Source organism: Geotrypetes seraphini, chromosome 2 (genome assembly GCF_902459505.1).
Source record: "Geotrypetes seraphini chromosome 2, aGeoSer1.1, whole genome shotgun sequence".
In the NCBI taxonomy this organism is placed as follows: Eukaryota; Metazoa; Chordata; class Amphibia; order Gymnophiona; family Dermophiidae; genus Geotrypetes; species Geotrypetes seraphini.
This window is the reverse complement of record NC_047085.1, coordinates 418,605,195-418,629,257: the sequence shown is the minus strand read 5'-3', so window position 1 is coordinate 418,629,257 and position 24,063 is coordinate 418,605,195. Positions and strand designations below refer to the sequence as shown.

The 24,063-nt window shown below is 45.6% G+C and overlaps 1 protein-coding gene across 1 annotated transcript in view; it reads left to right on the top strand.

Moving 5' to 3' along the window:
- LOC117354147 (probable acyl-CoA dehydrogenase 6) overlaps nucleotides 1-24,063 on the top strand; it is a 202,360-nt gene that overhangs the window by 53,731 nt on the left and 124,566 nt on the right. The window contains exon 2 of the mRNA XM_033931107.1: nucleotides 12,856-12,976. Coding sequence (XP_033786998.1) covers nucleotides 12,856-12,976 — 121 coding nt within the window. The remainder of the gene's footprint in view (nucleotides 1-12,855; nucleotides 12,977-24,063) is intronic.

Genomic DNA, 24,063 nt, shown 5'->3' with positions numbered 1-24,063 from the left:
CAAGTTCAACCAGGCTGGTTTCGGGGACAAACCCTTCTTCAGGAACCCATGAACACCACTGAGAAAAGTGGGGTCGGCTGGAGGGATTTATTGCACACTTAGGGTGCTCAGTGATGGTGTGCGGGTGGGGGTATTTTACCTCTACCTGATCTGTGAAGCGTTGGAGCTTGTCTCCCGTCGCTGCTCGCTCACGCTGAGAGTACCCTTTAATTATGGTATTATCCATGCCAGTCTTTATGTGGCCTGTGTGGTGTGCACAGTTTTGACTCTGAGCGCCCCCTTGGTGAACCTGTTTTGACTATTTCTGCCTTTTTTGTTGTATCTAGTATAGGTTGTGACAGTTTTTCTTAGAGTGTGTTCCGTGTCAAAACACCTCAGGGCAGGATACTGTGGATTCATGCCTTGTTTGCAGCGGATGGCTATCAGAGGAGCATCCTGTTTCACGTGCTGCGTGGCGTGTGTGTGTGGGGGGCGATAGAGGCTACTTTATCCCCCTCCCCTTCAGGGTGTTCTGGTGCCCAGTCCATCCGAGGACCATCTAAAAAGTCCAAATTTGAGATGGTGGTGTACCAAATTCGGCACCAAAATCCAACAAAAGCTCAAAACAGGGACCATAGGGTGTTCTCTACCCCAGAGGGGCAAGGATTTCCCCCTGAATTTATTAATATGATGTTTCAGGCTTATTTGATTAACAAGGGTTCCATGAATCTGTCTAGTATTTCAGCCCTGTTAGTGCTGGGGGTCTCTCCTCCCAAGAGCGCAAGTCCCCCAACAGTAGCGCAATCGGGGGATAATCTTACTGCAGGTGATTCGGATGATCATAATTCTGCTTTTATGCCTTTACTTTCACTGGCAAGAACTTTTACAGTGGATGATGAGGCTGCAGCTAAAATACTGCAGGACCCAGATCTGGAGAATGCTTCAGATCTTGGGGAGGACTCCACTGTGTGGAAACTGTCCAAACCGTCAGCGTTGATAGGGATGATCTCGGAATCCCTCCAGGGCTTAAAGTTAAGAGACTTCTTAGACCTTGGCAACATAATGCTCCCTTATGAGTGGCACAAAGCCACAGTCTTCCTGTTTTCAGACATCACGAAGATGTTTACGGTTCACTGGGAGGTGCCGGAAGGGCCCTTGCCAGTGACTGAGGCTATGACTTGGCTCTATCCAATGGCAGATACTTTTAATCAGCTTTTTGTTTCCCCAAAGATGCATTCTCTGGTAGCACAGGCTATTAAGCTTACTTCTCTCCCTGGTGAAGGCAGTGTTGGACGCCTAAGATCGCAGAATAGATTTTGTGCTGAAACGGCTTTTCGACTCTGTGGCCTCTGGTTTGAAAGCGGCTGCAGCAGCATCTTTTATTTGCCACAGCCTACCACTCCAAGCTGCATCACAATCCTAACTCTATTGTGGATAAGGATCTTCCATTTTTTGATCACTGAAGTAGATTTCATGGCTGATGCATGGCTGATAGATGACCTTTTCGAGGTTGTGAGCAAGCTGTCAGCTTACTCTATCTCTGCACGCCGAATGCTGTGCAATAGACAGTAGTCAGGTGATTCTTCATCCAAGGCGACTCTCGGTAAGCTGCCATTGAAGGGGCAGGTTCTTTTTTTTTTTTTTTTTTTGTAAAGGCCTGAATGACCTTATGGCTAGTATGCAAGACCATAAACCTAAGTCCTTGCTGAATGGCAGGCCTCAATCCTTTAAGGGATCAGGGCAAAGTACATTTTCTTCTTCCAGGAGATATAGTCAATATTCTGGAGGTCCCTTGAGTCAAAGATCAGTTCATAATGCCAGACAATGATTTGGAGGGGCTAGGCACATGCAATCATCTTCCACCCCAAAGAAGCAGTTATGATACCAGTCCGATAGCCGAGCCTCCATGCATTGGAGGGAGGCTTTCAGCATACTTTGAGGAATGGGTAGAGATCACCACAGATCACTATGAGAGGGGTATAAACTGAGTTTTATCATCTCCTTCCAGAGCTTTTTCTAGATTCCCCAGTGGGGAAACCTGAGGCAAAGGTCAGAACAGCAGTCCAGAGATTACCGGGTATAATGGCCATAAAGCCCAATCCAGAGTCCAGCTTGGGCTCAGGTAGATACTCAATATAGTTTATCGTACCAAAAGGAGGCTCCAAGGACTGGAGTCCAATCCTGGATCTCAAAGCAGTAAATGCAACCCTCAAAATCCTGCAGTTCTGAATGGAAACAGTGAGGTCAGCGATTGCATTGGTCACACCAGGGGAATTTCGAAATTCTTTGGATGTGACAGAGACCTATCTTCATATCCCCATATTTCTGGAGCTTAGAAGATATTTGAGGTTCTATGTGTTACAACAGTTCCGATTAGTGCCTCAGACCTTCACCAAGGTGATGGTGGTAGTAGCAGCACTCCTACACAGACTCGGCAATCTTGCGAGACAATGGTAAATTGTGGCCATTCAGATAGTGGCTCTGCACAGAGCAGGAACATAGGAAAATCACTTCTGCTCCGGTTCACTGCTGGACCACCAGGGATTTTTAACTTATGTTTTTTACTAATTGGGGAGGCGAGAAGAAGATTAGAGTTGTTAAGAGTCAGCCAGGACAGGAAGCGGGAGGTATCCCTCTTGTCCTTCCCTCATGTCTTTCTCAATAATAACATACTATGGACTTTTCCTCCAGGAAATAGTCCAAACCTTTCTTAAAACCAGCTTTGCTATCTACTCTTACCACAACCTCTAACAATGCGTTCCAGAGCTTAACTATTCTCTGAGTGAATGAAATTTCCTCTTGTTTTAAAATTTCCTTGTAACTTCGAGTGTCCCCTAGTCTTTGTAATTTTTGACGAAGTGAAAAATCGATCCACTTATACCCATTCTACTCCATTCAGGATTTTGTAGACTTCAATCATATCTCCCCTCAGCCTTCTCTTTTCCAAGCTGAAGAACTCTAATCTTTTTAGTATTTCCTCATACGAGAGGAACTTATGCTTAAGGACTGATTCTGATTCCTGAGTTAATTGCATTTTGCTATTTGACTGACCCCTAATGGAGGAGTTGTACACTGAAACATGGCTCATGTTGGATCAATAAAAACAAATCTTTGTTCATTGAGGCTTGTGAGAGTCGGATTCTCCAAGTGATGATGCTATTTTATCAATGGACAGCAGAGGGCGCTGGTTTATTGAACTGGCAGTTAGTCTATCCTCCAGGAGGTGGCGTTAACTGCCCAGAACAGAGGCTACTGAGTCAGAAGTGGTGGGACTCAGGCAGTGAGGCATATAAGAACATAAGAATTGCTGCTGCTGGGTCAGACCAGTGGTACATCGTGCCCAGCAGTCCGCTCACATGTCAGCCCTCTGGTTAAAGACCAGCGCCCTAACTGAGACTATCCCTACCTGATAGACCTACCCCAGATATACCTGCCCCAGAGAAAAATCATTCAGAGAGATCCCCGTGGGAGAGAGAGCCTCCGAGAAGAGACTTCCCTGAGCAGAGAAGGCTCAGAATTGAATTACTCAAGCCATGGGTTAAGGAGAACTCTGGGAAGTTAAGGCTAGAAAGGACTTTTTGAAGGAGCTGACATTGTGAGACTGTTGATACTTGGCTGGTTGAGGTAAGCACAACTTATTATTCTGAACACTGTGGAATATGTTTATGGATCTGGCTGTGACTGTTTATTTGAATAAAGAAACTGTTAGAATCAGTGTGGCAAGCAGGGCAGGAGCTGACTGCATGCTTGTCTGAACTATATGAAACCCAGGTGGGGTGATATTAGACTGAAGCTGTTGAGCTGAATAAAAATTTATTTTCTTTCCCTGGGCTTGTCTTGTATCAAAGCACAGCCAGTTAAAGCTGAATAAAGAATTGCATTGAATCTTCAAAGCTGTTTGGGTTGTGGTTGTGCTCTCCCATTTACTCTATTGGACCATGGGTATGTCATGGGTGTTCTGCCTACTGTGATTTGCGTTTGTTGCAGGGTGCACTTAAGCACAGCAACTTACGCCTACCATTGACATGTTGTAAGCAGTCACACCTAGATATCAGCATACCAAGGCCTCTTTGGAGTAGAGGAGTAGCCTAATGGTTAGTGGAGCATCCTGAGAACCCAGGAACTGGGTTCAATTCCCACTGCAGCTCCTTGTGACTCTGGGCAAGTCACTTATCCCTCCATTGCCCCAGGTACAAAATAAGTACTGTACCTAGAAACATAGAAACACAATGACAGATAAAGACCAAATGGCCCATCTAGTCTGCCCATCCGCAATAACCATTATCTCTTTCTGTCTCTGGGAGATCCCACGTGCCTATCCCAGGCCCTCTTGAATTCAGACACAGTCTCTGACTCCACCACCTCTTCTGGGAAACTGTTCAATGCATCTACCTCCCTTTCTGTAAAAAAAGATTTCCTTAGATTACTCCGGAGTCTGTCACCTCTTAACTTCATCCTATGCCCTCTCATTGCAGAGTTTCCTTTCAAATGAAAGAGACTCGATTCATGCGCATTTACATTACGTAGGTATTTAAAAGTCTCTATCATATCTCCCCTCTCCCGCCTTTCCTCCAAAGTATACAGATTGAGATCTTTAAGTCTGTCCCCATACGCCTTATGATGAAGACCACATACCATTTTAGTAGCCTTCCTCTATTTATAATATGTAAGCTGCTTTGATGGTGACCACAGAAAGGTGGTATATCAACTCCCATACCTTTTCCCTTTTTCTGCTAGTATTCTATGATGGGTTGGGTGCAACCTAACGCTGTTAAAGAACTTGCGCTGTGCACGACCAATTGTAATGTCTACATTTTGATGTAACATTATAGCACTGACACCATTGTATTTTTATGGCAATGTATTGTATGATTTTCTTTATGCCAATGTATTTTCTTATGATTTGTTGTAGGATGCCCTGGATTCTTTTGGGGGGAGTGCAACATAAATCTAAAGTTTAATATAATGTGCTAGATCTGATATTTTCACTCCATAAGATGCACCTGACCATAAGACGCACCCTAGATTTAGAAGAGGAAAAAAAGAAAAAAGCCATTCTGAACCAAATTCTTCCTGCCAGGCTCTGCACCCAATCCCACACTCCTTGCCAAGCTCTTTACCCTGTCCTCCCTCTGGTGGTCTAGTAGTAGGCTGGGACAGGGCAGGCAGACCTAGTGGCTGGCAGGGCAAGCAGGGCACAGAGCAGGCAAGTTTAGTGGCTGGCAGGGCAGGCAGGACATATGAGGCATATGAGAACCCGGCAGAGGACCAATGCAGCAACCTCCAATTTGCTCTGAACACTTGAGGTTAAGCATAAAAAATGTTCTGGAACACCTTTTTCACCAAATGCTATCACCTTTGGTTAATTGGGAGCCAAGTGTTGAAAAGTTGGACAGGCGGATTTTGAAAGGTCAGAACTCTACACCCTTTACGATGGACAATTACCCACCTGGGGAGTTGCAGGGCTCATGAGGTCTTGGGCCCAGCTTTGGGGGTTTTTTTGGGGAGGGAGGGGGCTTTTGGTCTAGCTCAGAGGTGGCCCATTCTGGGGGGAAGTCATGATCCTCCAGCGGCACGGTAGAAACAGCTGATACGCTGGCTGCTAGAAGGGAGGAGAAGTAGGGTAGGGCCAATGTGAGCAGCATAGTAAGCTGGCCTCCTGGCAGCCACGCCATTTGCTTTGTTGAGTTTCACCTGCCGACAGTGGAAAAGAAAGCTGAAGGTACATGTTTGCAAAGCCACGCATGCACAGAAGAAAGATGGATGCCCGACTGGTGCGCTGGTAATACACACCAGTAACGGGCGTGTGCCGAGGTGAGCCGAGGGCCAGGAAGAGCAGGAGATAAAAGTGCCCATAGGGTCCAAAGAAGGGTGCAGCAAAAGGACAAAACAGTAGGGTGTGCTCAGCCTCTTCTGCTTCACCGAGTTCACAGCGAAGTCTCCCTCCCCCTCCCCTCTCCCCTCCCCACAGGCCTCTTATCTCTGCGCAGCTCCTGCTTCCAGATGGCCATGATTACCCGTGAGTGCTTCCGGTGGTGGATGAGTCACAGGGACATCGTCTGCACGCTCTGCTGTAAGTTGCTCTGTTGTAAGTTGGAGCTCAGCTCCAAGAGTTTCTTCTCCAGTGCCGCCTCGGAGAAGATCGACATCCCCGGATAGTGGAGCGAAAAACACTGGCTGAAAAATACTGGTTGAGGACAGTCGCTAATATCTACCACCTTCGCCGCCATAATCACTAGCACGACCACAGCTAGGCAACGGTCCCAAGCACCCACAGCCCCTACTCCCTCCAATGCGCAAATATGAGGCCTCCAAAGCGATTAAAAACAGGTTGGGGAGTGGTATTGTGGTATTCGCTCCATAAGATGCACCCTTATTTCCACCCACTTTTGGAGGGAAAAAAGTCTTATGGAGCGAAAAATACGGTACTTCAAATGTTGTACAGTTTTACAAACTTATGTTCCGGCTTTGTAATATGGTAGCTCATGAAAGAGCATATCTTTTGGGATTAATACAGATAGATATGCTACTACCATCTTCATTTAAAGGTGTAATATACAGCAATTCATAGAAAGGTGAGAATTTCATAAATAAAATTTTATGAAAGTTATGTAGTAATATCCAGATAATAAAGTTGGCACAGCAAAGGTATACTCTGGGAGAAGAACCATTGACATTTCTGAACAGAGTACATCAACTTTGATTAGTATTGGGTGGGGGGAACAACTGTGGAATATTTAAAATAATATGAAATAGAAATTTTAATTGGAATCATACCCAAGAGCTTCCAGTAGTTCTTCAGATATCTCAGCCTACTCACGAGAGTATCTGAAACTGTAATATAATGAAAATGGAAGAAGTTTCTTTTCTTTTCTCCTCTAGCAACTTAACTTGCTAATTAAAATTCTTGAAAACATCTCTGTAGCTTAGTGGGATGCGCTGCCAAGGTGAAGGACCTGGGCATGATTTGCTAACAAGGGCATTATATCCTGGTTCAGCTCGGCTGAGGATGTTATGGTACTGTTTTGCTAATCCTGTCTTGGAGGAGCCTATCAGGTTTCAGATGTGCCAATAATAAATATACATAAATTTGTATAACATGAAGGTAATTTATACCTATCCTTTTAAGTGAATGTGTTCAATTTATGTGAAAATAGCAGCAATTTTTAAAAGGGAAAATATACCTTATGGTAATTTTAGAAGGACTATTTGCACTTGAGACATGATTAAACTGGCATTTGCTTGCCATCAGCAGCAGATGAATGCAGAGACTTACATAAGAACATAAGCCGTACCTCTGCTGGGTCAGACCTGAGGTCCATCATGCCCAGCAGTCCGCTCACGCGGCAGCCCATCAGGTCCAGGACCTGTATAGTAATTCTCTATCTATACCCTTCAATCCCCTTTTCCTTCAGGAAATCATCTAATCCCTTCTTGAAACCCAGTAGCGTACTCTGTCCTATCACACCTTCTGGAAGCGCATTCAGGTGTCCACCACCCTTTGGGTGAAGAAGAACTTCCTAGCATTGGTTCTGAATCTGTCCTCTCTCAATTTTTCCGAATGCCCTCTCGTTCTTGTAGTTTTCGAGAGTTTTAAGAATCTGTCCCTCTCCACTTTATGCCCTTCATGATCTTGTACATCTCTATCATGTCCCCTCTAAGCCTCCACTTCTCCAGGGAAAAGAGCCCCAGTTTCTCTAATCTTTCAGCATATGAAAGGGTTTCCATACCTTTTATCAGTCGCGTCGCTCTCCTCTGAACCCTCTCGAGTATCGCCATATCCTTCTTAAGGTACGGCGACCAATATTGGACGCAGTACTCCAGATGCGGGCATAGATTATGACCATCTGGAGAGCATTAAACTGAGCTTTGTCACACAGGATGTCATGCTCCTTGGTCAGCCAGTATTCTCTATCTCCAGTAGGCAGATGGATAGTCTTTCACAAGTTCCTGGTCTTCTTTGCTACTTTGCTCCTGTTCTGAGTTTATCAGTTCTGTTAGCTGGGGATGTTTAGGCTAAGCGATGCCTACTTTTAGAGGTACACTTGTGTAACCAGTTCCCTGCCCTACCCCACCCCATCTTCCCTCCATGCCGCTGCCCCATTTTCTTTCCTCACAAGAAAAAAAGGGCATTTTTTAATTTTTATTTTTTATATCTCCTAAATGCTTGTGGCCACAGTTTGAAGGGAACTGAATTAGTTCTGAGCCACTGCAAATTGCTTCAGGTCTGTCAGCCCTTTTTTTTTACAGAGGTGAGTATACCTTTAAGTTTCTTTTCTACCTTAGCTGAAATTATTAAGCACTGCTCTCGGGCTAGGAAGTGAAGAGCAATGGCAGGGCCTGGTTCAGGATGTCTCTCAAGGTCAGAGCCTTCAGATTTGGCATTGGTGGCGGTGGGGTTTCTGCACAGTCTTCTAGCTCTGTCGCTGGCACCTGCAGCCATTTTGAAAACCTGCATTTCAAGCTCCATAGGTGAGAGCTCTCCTTGCTGTTTTCTCACCCAGCCAATTACAGTGTCTACACAGCTTGCTGTGCCTCTTTCTCCTATGGCTGGCATTACTGCTCCTTCTATGAGTTTCTTTGTTGCTTCAGGCTTATTCTTACTCAGACACTTCTGCTCTTGGGCTCTCAGGGGTTTATTTCAGGCATCTTTTAAGGTCCCCTCCCCCAAGGAGGCATCTAGACTCTATTCATGGGCATAAGCTTTTTCTGCCCCTTTTCCAGTACTTTCTGAAGGGGCATTCTGTGATTCCTCTTGGTATTGCTGTCAGCTAGTGCTTCTGCATTTAATTATGCTGCCTGACTGTAACTCTGGACCTTTATAATAATAGTAAGGTGAGGAGTGGCTTAGTGGTAGAACTGCTGCATAAGCACTCAGGTTATGGGATCAAATCCCAGTGCTGCTCAGCAAGCTCAGAGCATGAGCGGTCCTTTGCCTCTTTGATTTGGCCTAAAACTAAGACTCCAACTTCTAAGCCTTATATGCCACCTCCACGTCGTTATCCGCAGAAATCTACTCCTGCTTTCTTCAGGCCTCCGCCTAGGAAACAACTACAGCAGCAGCGTCAGCAGAAACCCCAGACTCCTGCTGTAGCTAAGCCCGTGCAGTCTTTTTGACAATCTAAATCTGAGCATAATGTCCACTTCATCCGTCAATCTTCTCTCCTCTCCATAGGAGGTCGTCTCCATCACTTTTACCAACAGTAGGAGCAGAATACATCAGACCTCTGGGTTCTCACCATCATCTGAGAGGGTTACTTGCTGCAATTTCTTCAAATTCCACCAGATCTCCCTCCAAAAGAGTTTCCTTCCAACATGTCGCAACTTCCCTTTCTTCTTCAGGAGGCTCAGGCTCTTCTTCACCTCCGGGCTGTTGAGGAGGTTCCCTTGACCCAATGGGACACAGACTTTTATTCCCGTTATTTTCTGGTCCCAAAGAAGATGGGGGATTTGCAACCTATCCTGGACCTCGGAGCTCTCAACAAATTTCTTGTCAAAGAAAAGTTTTGGATGCTCTCTCTTTCAATCCTGTATCCCCTGATGGATCAAGGAGATTAGCTATGCTCCCTAGATCTCAAAGAGGCTTGTACTCGTATTCCAATTCATCCAGCCTCTCGCAGATTCCTAAGATTTTGGGTGGGGAATCTTTATCTTCAGTACCGAGTCCTTCCTTTTGGCTTCGCCTCATCTCCCAGAATCTTCACAAAATGCCTGGTGGTGGTGAGTGCAGCCCTGCGGATGCAGGGTCTTCAAGTCTTTCCATATCTGGACGTCTGGCTCATCAAAGTATCGTCTCAACAGGAGGTTATTGTAGTGACCCAATGGACTATAGCATTTCTCCAAAGTCTTGGGTTTGAAATCAATTTTCCTAAAGTCCCAGTTACGTCCATCCCAAACTCTACAGTTTATTGGAGCCTTACTGGACACTGCTCAACTCAGAGCATTCCTGCCTCAACCACGTCAAGATGCTCTCATTCACATTTGTCAGCGAGTGTCTTCCCTTACATCAATCTCGGCAAGACAAATGGTGGTTCTTCTCTGTCACATGGCCTCTACAGTTCATGTGACTCCTTTTGCCAGACTTCACCTCAGAATTCCTCAGTGGATCCTGGCGTCTCAGTGGCAGCAAGCTTGCGACCCACTCTCTCAACACATTACAGTGACTCAACAAGCTTGCGACCCAATCTCTCAACACATTACAGTCTCTCCACTGGTGGATGCTCTCCCAATCTTTCCAGTGGTTTGCTCTTTCACAAGCCCCCTCATCAGAAGATTCTCACGACAGATTCTTCAACCTACACTTGGGGGGCTCATCTCAATGGTCTCCATACTCAAGGCCATTGGTCCAGCACGGATCATCAGTGTCACATCAATCTGTTGGAACTCAGAGCGATCTTCAATGCTCTCAAAGCTTTTCAGCATCTTCTTCACGATCAGGTAGTCCTCATTCGAACAGACAACCAAGTCGCCATGCACTATGTCAACAAGCAGGGAGGAACAGGATCTCTCACTCTTTGTCAAGAAGCTCTGAAACTTTGGAATTGGGCAATTCTTCACAACACCTTCCTGAGAGCTGTCTACATCCAAGGGCAGCAAAACTGACTGGCGGACAAATTGCGTCGTCTTCTACAACCTCATGAATGGACACTCAATTCCTCCCCTCTACATCACATTTTTTCTCAGTGGGGAACTCCTTAGATAGACCTCTTTGCGTCTCCCCACAACAACAAGCTGCCTCAGTTCTACTCCAGGATATACTCTCATCGCCTCGAGGCAGACACTTTCCTTCTGGAATGGACGAATCAGTTTCTCTATGCGTTCCCTCCATTCCCTCTGATTCTCAAGACTCTTCTCAAACTCAAGACAGAGCATGCTACCATGATTCTTATAGCTCCTTGGTGGCCCAGACAACCATGGTACTGCCTTCTACTTCAACTCAGCACCAGGGAGCCTCTACTTCTACCAGTATTTCCCTCTCTGCTTACATAGAGTCAAGGGTCTCTGCTTCATCCCAACCTCCAGTCTCTACACTTAACAGCTTGGTACCTCTCAACCTAACTGCCACTATACAGTTCTCTCAATCTGTACAGGACGTTCTAGAGGCTTCCAGGAAGCCGTCTATTAGGCAGTGTTACACCCAGAAATGGACTAGATTCTCTACTTGGTGTATTATTCATCACAAGGAGCCACAATCTACCTCCTTGTCTTTGGTTTTGGATTACCTGCTGCACTTATATCAATCTGGCCTAAAATCCACATCAATTAGAGTCCACCTCAGTGCAATTGCTGCTTTTCATCAGCCTATTGAAGGGAAACCCCTCTCTGCTTATCCTGTGGTTTCCCGATTTATGAAAGGACTTTTCAATCTCAAATGACCTCTCATGCTGCCTCCAGTGGTTTGGGATCTCATTGTTGTTATTACCCAATTGATGAAGCCTCATTTCAAACCCATAGATTCGGCTCATCTTAAATATCTCACTTAGAAAGTGGTTTTTCTCATTGCACGCACTCCTGCTAGACGAGTCAGTGAGCTACAAGCTCTAGTGGCAGACCCACCTTTCACAGTATTCCATCATGACAAGGTGGTTCTCCCCCTCATCCTAAATTCTTTCCTAAGGTAGTTTCAGAATTTCATCTCAATCAATCCATTGTTCTTCCAGTGGTTTTTCTAAAGCCTCATTCTCATCCTGGAGAAACAGCTCTTCATACTCTGGACTGTAAACGTGCTTTGGCTTTCTACTTGCAATGCACTCAACCTCATCGCACTGCTCCTCAACTTATCTCTTTCGATCCCAATAAGTTGGGCATCCTGTTTCCAAGTGAACCATCTCCAACTGGATGGCTGCTTGCATCTCTTTCTGCTATGCTCAGGCTGGTCTCCCTCTTCAGGGTCAAGTCATAAAGTTAGAGCTATGGCGGCATCTGTAGCTTTCCTCAGATCAACTCCTATTGAGGAAATCTGCAAGGCTGCCACTTGGTCCTCGATTCATACATTTACCTCTCATTATTGTCTGGATACTATCTCCAGGCGCGATGGCCATTTTGGCCACGCAGTTTTACATTTATTCTCCTAAATTGCCAACACTCCCACCATCCCATTCTGGTTAGCTTGGAGGTCACCCACATGTGGAGAATATGCTGCCTGCTTGTCCTGAGATAAAGCACAGTTACTTACCATAACAGGTGTTATCCAGGGACAGCAGGCAGCTATTCTCACAACCCACCCACCTCCCCTGGTTGGCTTCTTAGCTAGCTATCTGAACTGAGGAGACACGCGCCCTTGCGTGGGCAGGAAGGCAGTCGCGCATACACGGTGCAGCACTTGTGAACTCTTTGAAAGTTCTACAAGCAAGTCTGCTTGTGAGGCTGTCCGCTATGGGGCTCCGTGGATAACGTCATCCACATGTTGAGAATATCTGCCTGCTGTCCCTGGATAACAACTGTTACGGTAAGCAACTGTGCTTTACCCAAAAACTGTAAAAGAAAGGCAGGCAGAAACAATTCTAGAACCTTAAATATTTAAAAGTAATTATAAAAACAACTATTATTAACCACAAGGTATATGGACACGTTAGCATTTATCGCATGCTAAAACGGCTAGCGCACCTTAGTAAAAGGACCAAATTGTGAATTGTTTAGTTTAGTTTAACTAGTAGACTGCACCAGTTCTTATACTACTTACTAAAAGGAATTTATATCTTGAGCCAGATTGATGTTCTTTTTAGCCAATAATAAATGTTGGGTCATATGCTATAACATTTGTCTCTTAGATACAGAAGTTCAGAATAACTAACCTGTTAGTACTGGAAGTGCATCCCTGCTCCAATTTGTATTTCTAAAGGTCTTTTCTTCTTTCTTCTCTTTCTTTTTAAACAGATTATTGACAAGGAGATTAACCCTTTTATTGACAAATGGGAGGAAGCTGGACAGTTTCCAGCACATAAAATATTTAAAATCCTTGGACAAGCTGGCTTCCTTGGAGTAGACAAAGCAACAGGTAGGTGGACTGGTGTTAGTAAATCCCATTCATTTCTATAGGAGCTATCTTGGTTACGGCTACAATGGAGAAACAAATTCATGATTCTTCATTTCAGCCACTTCACTTGTCTCTAGAGGCATTGTTATTTGTCCTACATTCTTCCAAAGTCAATGTATTATTTTCTGTAGTTTTGTCCTTAACCTAATTCAAGTAGAGTCCCAGTTCTTGCCATTTAGGATGTTTTGAACAGGCATTCTGTTGATGCTTACATTGTTTTTATTGGAATAAACTGTAGCACTCCTGGGAGTTAGTATTCTATATTACATAACTGGGACATTTCTTGGGGTGGGGGAGAATGGAATGAATATTGACAAAATACAATCTAATTAATACTTAGGAACTGAAGTTATTTTGTCCAACTCTGAAGAATATCGTTTTACTAAAGAGATGTTCTCTGAATGAGGATAACAGATTTTTAAACTAACTACTGCAATTTTATTTGGGTTTATTTTTTCATTTGATGCTAGAAAATCAATCATTCTCTGTATTAAAAGCATGAATGCAGATGGAATTAAAATTTAGAAAAACTAGTGAAAATCAGCAAGATGCTGCAATGAGTCTTTCAGATCTAAAAATCTGCCAAGCCTCTTGATTTAAGTGTGGTTTATTGCTAGGGTTACAAGATGTCTGGGAAAGCCCAGACATGTCCTCTTTTTAGAGGACTGTCTGGGTTCCCGGATGGAATTTCAAAAACCAGGCATTTGTCTGGGTTTTGGAAAGCCCCAATAAGCTCTGGCCGCATCTGGAGAGCCTCTGAGCATGTGTGGATGATGTCACACAAATCCACGCATGCTCCAGGCCCTCTAGACATGGCTGGAGCTTATCCGGCAGAAGAGAGGAGGCGGGGAATGGGGTGGGGACATGGGTCCGGGGTTTTCCGGAGAAAAACATGGTAACCCTAATCATTCCTCCAGAGCAAAGTTGGGAAGATGTTAACTGTCAGATTTGAAAGGTGCATGCTCTGTCTCTCTGTCCTCAGTCTTGGCTAGTGTAGTTCAATCTACGGTTGAGGACCTCAGTGGATTCCTTCTTGTTTTGAGGTTTATTTTTCTATCTGTCTTATGTAGGCTATAACATTCACATGCGAGCACTGTAGCAGTATTTGCTTATCCACTCCTACTCTAACTGAGATCATTTTCCTGCACCTTATAACTTCATGTGCAACTTTCTTTAAGTTAGTTCCTTTATATTTAAGTCCTGTTAGCTATATCTTATCTGTCTATACAGTATATTCCACCTCCACTTACACCTGTGCCGTCTATGAAGATGTTTTATTATGCATTGTTTCATTGTCAACATTGTAAGTAGCATGCTATGCTATAATATGTACTATTGTTTGAATTTTATTTCTGCCCAAATTATTGTTTTGCCTGTGTCCAGATTGTTCTTGTTATACATCATCTTGGTAGATTTCTTCAAAAAAGGTAGTAAAAATCCTATTAAATGAATGAATGTGGAATTGCTGGCTCCAATGTACTTTCTAAAGGCAACAAAATGTAATTGTTGAACAGCATAGACAGAAAAGCTAACATAGTAAATTTGAGAGAACTTGGAGACCAAATTATAATAAGAGAAGTCTCTTTAGCAAGTAGAATTTTTTTAAAGTATAGCTCTGTTAAAATCACTTGGGCGTTAACTTTGTACGTCATATGATTACACTGCCATGCCTTTTGACATTATCAGATCCATTGTTTGGTGACAGAAAAGCTGAGCCCTTTTAACTTTTTTACTATAGACAATTTGCTTTTGTTATATGATAACAAAATATTGTTTTTAAAATAATTACTTATTTGCATAGTTTACCCAGATTTTCACACTGGGCAGCTTATCCAACTCAGTAATGTCTTGTATTGCCATATCAAATATGCAGAAGTGCCCTTCTCATATTCATTCTGACTCTTGGCTCCCTGCTCTGAAATCAGTACACTTTCCCCACTAGTCCGGAATTGTCTCCCTACCTCCTTGTATCCCCCTTTCCCTCCTTTGGATTGAGCATTGCCCTGTTACCTCTCTCTGTCCCCATCCCCACAGGCCTTACAAACTTGCAGTGCTAGCAATAACTACAACCGTCATTTAGTATATGTTACAGGCTCTTTATGGCCAGCCCTTTAATAAGTTGTAGTATAAGGCGCACCTTTATGTGGGATTTTTCCGGAAACTAAAGCCATTCTTCCTACAGCCATAAAATTGCCAATTTTCCAAATTAATGGCTATGCACTAAAGTGCATTAACAAAAATTAGTGCATTAGTCCTTACTGCCAGTTAATTTGCAGGTGGCAAGTCCTTACTGCCAGTTACAGGTGCATAAGTCCTTACCACCAGTTATTTTGCATGCGGTAATGTGGCTGTGCTAACTGATTTCTCCTGTCATGCATACTTTCTGCTGTCAAACACATGACCCCAAAAAAATCTAAAGGAAAAATTTTTTATCCCGGGACAAACAGGCAGCATATTCTCTACATGTGGGTGACGTCACCGAAGGATCCCCCTAGCGGATGTTTTCGCAAGCAGACTTGCTTGAAGACCTTTAAACTTGCGATTGGCCCGCGCATGCGTGCGTGTCCCTCCCGCCCGGTCTAGGGCATGCGTCTCCTCAGCGTGGCCTCAGTTCAATGTTTTCCGTGGAGCCAGAAGCACTGCTCCCTTGCTACGCGCAATCTCGTTGTCCCTCTTGCACCGCGGCTTTCTTTTCTGTTTTCGTTTGAGTCACTGTGCTCGCGTCTTTGTTATTTTCTTTCGTGTATTTTCGACCGGGCCTCCGGTCTTGCTCTGGCCACTTGGCTTTGCGGGGCCGCAGCCGTCCTTTTGCTTATGTCCCGGTCTCACTCCGGGTTCAAAAAACTGTATTAAGTGCAACCGGGTTATCTCCATCACCAATCCCCATCGTTAGTGTGTAGAGAGCCTGGGTGTGGAGCACCGCGCTGAGTCATGTACGCGTTGTGCGACTTTGCAACCGAGTGCTGTTCGTTGGAGAGTGGCCAAGATTCTTCAATTGTTTGGCCCTATGGATCCGGCAGGACAGGCCTCGAGCTCTGGCCTCGGCCTCAAAGTCCTCGGCCTTGAAGTCCCCCTCGACCTCAAAGACCCCGGCCTCGGTTCCTCCTACTACTCTGGCCTCGGGTAAGTTGTGCTGGCAAAGAAGCCTACCTCGGAGTCTCATGCGAGTGCCGCTTCGTCGGCCTCTTTGAAACATCATTCTAAGCATGCCTCCTCACATAGGGAATACTCTTCCTCGAGGTCACCCCTGAAGGAGCGCACTGCTACACCCCAGAACCAACCTCCCTTGGTCTCGGTGCTGATGTTCTCTACCTTGCCGATGGATTCTACCGGGTATTCTCCCTCGAGGCACCGAGTTGCCTCCTGAGGATCTTCTTCGAAGCCGGTGGAAGAATTTTCCTTTGCCCCGTCTTCTCCTGGGCTCCGCATGAGGTTCCCTCAGACTTCGGGATCCTCTCCGACCCATCTTGTGCAGGGTCATTCCTCGACGCCTCTGAGGTGCTTTAGCCGAGCCTCCTCGATTTCCCATTCTCGGGACTCCGAGGCTCCGGCATGCTACTCGAGGGAGATTTCTCCCTCTTTCTCTGCTGTCCCGAGATCGCGTTCGGGATCCCCTCCTGAAGATGAGTCTTCTCGAAACTCTTCCTTCATTTGTTTCATTGCTGATATGGGCAGGGTTTTGAACCTGGACCTCCAGTCGGAGTCCTGTTATACCTAGGAATTCCTGGCAGAGATGGGGGTTTCTCATCCCTGTGAAGTGTTCCGCTTGCCTTTGTACCAGGTTCTCCGGCAAACTTTCCTGCGGAACCTAGAGACCCCTTATGCGGTCCCGGCTATTCCCTCAAAGTTGGAGTCCTGCTACCGGACAATTCCACTTAAGGGATTCGAGAGTTCTCAGCTTTCTCACCAATCCCTGGTGGCTGAGTCTTCCATGAAGTCCAACCCCTCTAAGGTGTACGCTGCCGTCCCGCCGGGGCGGGAAGGCCGTACGATGGACAAGTTTGGTCGCCGTCTATATCAAAACTCGATGATGGCGAACCATGTCCTCAACTATAACTTTATCTTTACGTCCTATCTCCGGTTCTGTGTGGAAGCCCTCCACTCGTTCTGGGCGGACATGCCGGATTCTCGTCGTCAGGAGTTTCGTCTCCTCGAGGAGACTCTCTCCCAGCTCCGGCTCTATATGTTCCAGGCGGCCTATGATGCCTTCGAGTTGTCCTCGAGAGTCACGGCTTTTGCGATCGCCATGCGTCGCCTCGCTTGGCTCAGAATTGTTGATATGGATCCGAATCTCCAGGATCATCTAGCCAATCTCCCTTGCGTGGGTAATGAGCTATTTGATGATTCCATCGAGGCAGCCACTAAGTGCCTCTCGGAGCACAAGCTTCTCTAGTGTGCCTAAAGCCGAGGACCCCTCCAGCCCAGCAGTACAAGATCCCTCTCCGGAGGTATCCACAGAAAACTACTCCTGCGTTCTCTTGGCCTCCTTCGAAGCGGCCGCAGCAACAGCAGCAGCGACAAGCTAAGGTCCAGCTGCCGGCTCCGGCGAAGTCTGGGCCGTCTTTTTGGCCCACCTCCCACCCTTTCCCCTCCTCTAAAAACATCTCTTTTTGCTCTATGCTTTTAGAGGCAGGGGAAAAGCCTAAGCTAGTTTTAGATACGTCAGGCTTTTTGATCGTCCAAGTACCCATTTAGGCCACTTTTTAGATTTTTTTTTTTTTTTTTTTAAATTATGAGCCCCATAGGATTTTAATTCTTCAAGAATCTGGTGAATCAATCTAGGACTTTAGTCCCGAAATCAAAATCTTTCAGTTTCATTATCAAGATTTCATGATTCACCAGATTAAACGCTGTCCACAGATCCAGCTCCATAACCAGCAACTGCTAGTTTCTGATAGTAAAGAGGTGGTCAGTAGAATTTTGGTGCTATAAGGAGATCCAAACATTGGGTTTAAAATTTGGAAGTGCTCCAAATAATCTTGAAATTGTATTGCTCCTGCAGCTTCTATAATTTTAGCAATGAAAGGCAGATTTTCTACTGGCCAATAATTATTACAAATGTTGTGATCCAAATCCTTTTCTTTCAATAACAGAATTTACATTATTGATCCAACTATTTCAGGGAAACTCCCTTCTTGAAATGATTGGTTCCTCTAAGAAAGATTCTTAGCATCTGTTTTCATTCACTTGGTCCATGGCTCAAGGGATAATTCAGGGTTCCTGCTTTCACCTATTTAATTCAGTTCCTATCTGCAGGTATCAGTTGTTTTGCTTATGCTAATGACATAATTTTGTTTCCTGTTGCTTCAGATCTGCAGGTCTACCTTTTGGATAAGTAAAGTGTTTGTCTTTATCTATAATTGAATTTATGCTCACAAATTGAAAATCAACCCAGATAAGAGAAATATACTCTGGGTTAGCAATAGATCGAAGCAGCTGCCACAGTCTTTAACAAAGTTATCAGAAGTTTCATTAAAGATGGAGATAAAAATTATGGGAGATTTAATAGATTCTGAGTTAATGATGGGAAATTTTATCAGTTCTGTTGTAAAGAAGGCATTTTTTTAAAAAGTTAAAGGTTAAATCCTTTATTGGAAAGAAAACAACTAGAAGGCAGGCAGTGATGATTTCACATACGAACTACTGTAATACCGCATATCCCAGAAAAGCAATTGGACAGATTTCAGGTAGTTCAAAATGCTGTGGCAAAAATAATAATGGTAGGTAGCTGATTTTGACCATTATTTTCTGTTGTTAGTTCAGCTACATTGGCTGCCTTTTAAAGCTAAAGTTGAATTTAAAGTGTTGTTAGATGTTTCCACTCCACTCATTATCTTATAGACAACTATCATATAAGAGCCGTCTCTTCTCCAAGCTGAAAAGCCCTAGCCGCTTTAGCCTTCACTCATAGGGAAGTCGTCTTATCCCTTTAACCATTTTGTCACCCTTTTCTATACCTTTTCTAATTCCGCTATATCTTTTTTGAGATATGGTGACCAGAACTGCACACATTATCCAAGGTCTTAGATTAACTATCCCTTCAATTAAACAGTGCCAGATGGCAATCACAGGGAATGAAACTATTCTTGGTAAGTGTCCAGTGTTAAGGGACACTTTGGGGCTCATTTTTAAAATAGAAAAATGTTCAAAAAGTGGCATAAAGAGGCAGATGGACATTTATCTTACCAAACGCTTCAAATTCGTTATTTTCAAAACCTATTTTCTAGATGGAATTTATGCTTTTGATCAGTAGTTAGTCTAAATCTCAAATGGGAAGAGTTAGAGGTGTGTTGTGGGAGGATCTAGAGCGGGCTTATGACGTGGATGTTTTTCTGCCATAACTGAACATTTAAGAATATGTCTAGGGCACAAGTTAGACATCTGGGGTAGACTGTATTTTTCCGCTCCATAAGAAGCACCTGACCATAAGACGCACCCTAAATTTAGAGGAGGAAAACAAGAAAAAAAACATTCTGAACCAAATTCTCCCTGCCAGGCTCTGCACCCAACCCCACACTCCTTGTCAGACTCTGTACCCTGTTCCCCCTCCCTGCCAGGATTTGTTCCTTGTCCCCACTCTGGTGGTCTCGTGGTAGGCAGGGACAGGGTTCAGATGTCAAGGCAGATGACTTTTAAAAATATGCAATGTCACCTCAGTAACAACTATAGAAAAATAGACAAATATAGTGCACAATATAGACAGCAGATGTAAATGCTCAAAACTGACATATTTTGATCACTAAATTGAAAATATAATAATTTTTCCTACATTTTGGTTGTCTGGTGATTCCTTTCTTTCTTTCCTCAGGCCCAACAATTTTCCCTTCCTTCCTTCCTCCCTCCTATGTTCCCCTCACTGCCTTCCAGCCTTTGCCGTCTTCCTCCCCCCCTGTAGTCTAGTGATTTCTTTCTTTCCTTCCTCAGGCCCAACAATTGTCCCTTCCTTCCTTCCTCCTATGTTCCCCTCACTGTCTTCCAGACTTTGTTTTATTTATTTATTTATTTGGATTTCTATCCCGTCCTCCCAGTAGCTCAGAACGGTCTACATATGAACATACACAGAGGAGAGTAAATAGACATATAAGTAATACAACAGGTTTAGTCATTGGATTTATAGAATTTGGAGAGAATTAAGTACAGGGAGAGTATAGCAGAAAGAGAGAAGGGGGAAAACAGTAGTTTAGTTTAAGGAAAGTTATATGCGTTTAGATACAATTTGTTGGTGGAGAGAGTAAGAGAGGGTTATATTGGAGTTTTGGGGGGGAGATAGGAGAGTGGAGGGAGGGGTAAGGGGGGGAGAAGACAGAGGAGATCTTTAGTTGAAGAGGAGGGTCTTTACCGATTTCCTGAAAGTTAATAATGAGTTCTGTTGTCTAAGTTGGGGGGGGAGTTGGTTCCAAAGGTGTGGAATGAAGTGGCTGTAGGAACGTTTGTGGGCTGTTTCTGTGAGCAGGGATCTTCCGGGGGGGGGGGGTGCAAAGGCGTATCTCTGACTTTGAGCGGAGGGTGCGAGTGGGGTTGTAGATGGGTAGCTTGGATTTTATGTAGGAGGGGGTGGTGGAATAAATTCTCTTGTGGGCAATTGCCAGGGCTTTGAAAGTACAGCGTTGGCTGATTGGGAGCCAGTGTTCAGCATGGAGTGCCGGGGAGATGGAATCGTGGTAGTTGAGGTTGTGTAGGAGGCGGATGGCTGCATTTTGGACTCGTTGGAGGCGTTTGATATTATTTTTGGTTAGTCCATTAAATAGGGAGTTACAATAATCCATTCTGGAGAGGACATATGCGTATAGGAGTTGGGCGAGGTCTGGTGTGGAGATGTAGGGTTTGATCCTTTTCAGTTGGCGAAGGTAGTAGAAGGAGGTGGAGACTACTTGGGATATGTGGGCAGATAGGGAAAGGTGTCCGTCTAGGGTTACTCCCAGGCTGCGAACTTGATCTGCTGCCGTTAGTAGTGTGGAATCCCATGTTAGTGTAGGTCGTAGGTATTTGGTGTTTTTGTTTCTGATCCATAGGAGTTCGGTTTTGGAGGCGTTAAGTTGAAGCTTGTTGTTTGACATCCAAGTTTTCATGTCAGTGAGGCAGAGTTTGAGGTTAGCAATTTGGGATGGCCGGTTTTCGCCTAAGGGGAGGAGCAGTTGGATGTCATCTGCATAAGAGTGGATTTTGATTTTATATTTTTGCGCTATATCGATGACGGGTTTGATGTAGAGGTTGAATAGGAGGGGGGATAGAAGGGCGCCTTGAGGAACACCATATTTGATAGGCTTAGGGTTAGATTTATGTGTCCCTAGTAGGACGGTTTGGGTCCTTTGGTGAAGGAAGGAGGTGATCCATTGGAGGGCTGTGTCTCTGATTCCGAGGTCGTGGAGTCTAGATGTGAGTAGATGGTGGTCAACTGTGTCGAAGGCAGCGCTAAGGTCAAGTAGGACTAGTAGGGCGTCATTGCCTTTGTCGAGTATTGACCAGCTGTCGTCGATGATATCGAGGAGTACTGATTCCGTGCTGTGGCCTTTACGGAAGCCGGATTGGGCTGGGGATAGGGCAGCTTGTTCTTCAATGAAAGGGTGTAGTCGGTGGAGCACAATTCGTTCAAGGAGTTTGGAGACAATTGGGAGGTTGGAGACTGGGCGATAGTTGCCAGGTTCATTAGGATCAAGGGAGGGTTTTTTGAGAGTGGGCTTGATAATAGCTGATTTCCAGCTGAGGGGGACAGTTCTCTTCCCCCCTCCCCCAAGCCTGCCCGCCCGCTGAATTCAATTACACCCTGCTGCTCCCGCTGTGAGGATTCATCAGTGAAGCAGCAGTGGCGGGGGGTTTGGACTCCTGGCTCAGCAGCGGGTTGAGGGAGCCGGCACAAAGCAAATTGCTGGGAAAGGTCAGGTGGGTGCAGTGATTGCACACTACCAGCCCAGAAGTCTTACCCCTGACATCAATTCTGATGTCGGACTGAAGGTCCAGGCCTTCAGTCTGACGTCAGAATTGACGTCGGGGGTAAGGCTTCTGGGCCGGCGGTATGCAATCGCTGTATCTGCTTGGCCTTTCCTTTCCTCTACTTACGTGGGCAGGAGCAGCGGCAGGAGCTGAGCCCAGGAGCAGTGGCAGTGGGCGGCGGTCAAAATAAGGTAACGGGCGGGGGGGGGTTGTATTTGCTCCATAGGACGCACCCTTTTTTCCACCCATGTTTTTGGATCGAAAAATACAGTAAGTGTCAAAAGGTTGCCCTAACTGACCAGGTGACCACTGGAGGGATGTAAGCATGATCCCTCACAATCCCCCCGTGGTCATTGATCTCCTCCCACTCCCCAAAGATGTAAATGAAATAGTACATTCCTTCTTGTATGATAGCTGCAGATGTAATGGCTACTCCTAGTAGAAGTAACCAGAACAACGGACTGAATAACTCTTGATTATAGAATGAAGCCCTCAGATACCTGTGCTGCAGTGTGATTCTTTAAAGCAGCTTAATACAGGTCGGCACTTTATCTTTCATTGGGCATTCAAACCAATTTTTTCAAGTATTTTTGCAATGCTTATAAAACTAATTAAGTTAAGTGTTCAAGCCAAAAAACTACCAGCGACACTTATCTTTTTATGCAGAGTCGCTTCGATGGAGCAAGAACTATCGGCCCGACGGGACCCGTTTCGCTAATAAGGCTTCTTCTGGGGTCAGTGAGTTCGAGCGCTGAACAACGTGACCTGCTCTCACAGATCAAAAAAAATGGCGTCGGGAGCCTTAGGTCCCTCCTGGGGGCGGGGCCTTGGGCACATGGTCTGGTTGGGCCCATGTGCCTATTCTGATTGGCCCAGGTGCCTTAGGCCCCACCAGTAGGCGGGCTTTGGGACGGATGGGCCAATCCGGCCTCATTCCGTCGTTGGCTGCCTGCCGGACAGGCGGGTTTGGTTCCAGTCTGTCCAGCCAACTACACAAAGGTACGGGGAAGGAGGGTGGGGGTGTCGTGGGGGTCGGCCAGGGGGGTCGCGGTTCAGCTGGGGGGGGCGGTCGGAGGTTCTTGGGGGGGGTTGTTGGGGGGAGGGGGGTTTGCGTTGAGGGCAGGAGGGCCTGGGATCCCTCCTGCCCGTAATGTAGTGCTAGGTGGGGGTAGGGGGTCGCCGTGGCCAGGAGGGTTTGGGCTCTCTCCTGGCCCGAACAACTAGCGGGGGTGGGGGAGGGTCGCCAGGGCCAGGAGGACTTGGGCTCCTTCCTGGCCCAATATTGTCGGGGAGTTGGGGAGTCTGCGGGGCAAGAGGGCTTGGGCTCCCTTTTACCCCGATCGTGTCGGGGGTGCCTCGGTTGGCTGGGGCAAGAGGGCTTGAGCTCCCTCTTGCCCTGATCGTGTCGGGGAGTCGGGACCGCCAAGAGGAAGCAGCAGGACACCGGTAGGAGCTTCTACATGATGGGGGGGGGTCGGGAGGCTGTGGGGTGCGAGCGGTCCTTCAGGGTGGGGGTGCGGGTGCGGGTGGGAGTGCGTGCGAGCGGTCCTTCGGGGTGGGGATGCGGGTGCGTGCGAGCGGTCCTTCGGGGTGGGGGTGCGAGCGGTCCTGCGGGGGGGGGGTGAATCGGACGTCGGGGGGGGGAAACTATGTTAAAAAAATTTTGTACAACGCGCTCACGCGTATAACACGCAAGGTTATGTGCGGTTTGTAAAAACCACGTATAACGCGCGTGTTATATGCGTGAAAATACGGTACTTTCTGTTTTTAATTTGTTTGCTTAGTTTATTTTACTTTTCATTTTAACTTGTTTAACTCCTTTGTAATAATTGTTTTTCCCTTAGGCTGTTTAAATGTATTGTTTTACTTTATTGATTAAGGGACTCATTTTCAAAAGGGAAAAATGTCCAGAAAAAGGCACAGTGTGGCATTTAAACATTTAATTAAAATTTCCAAATTGCCATTTTCTAAATACATTTTTTAGGTGGCTTTCTATGCTGTTTATCTGAAGTGCCTCTAAATCTCAAGGGAGCATGTTGGAGCATGTTTTGGGCAGGATTAGTGCACAGTTATGATATCACTGTTTTTCTGCAATAATAGAATATTGAATGAAAAAG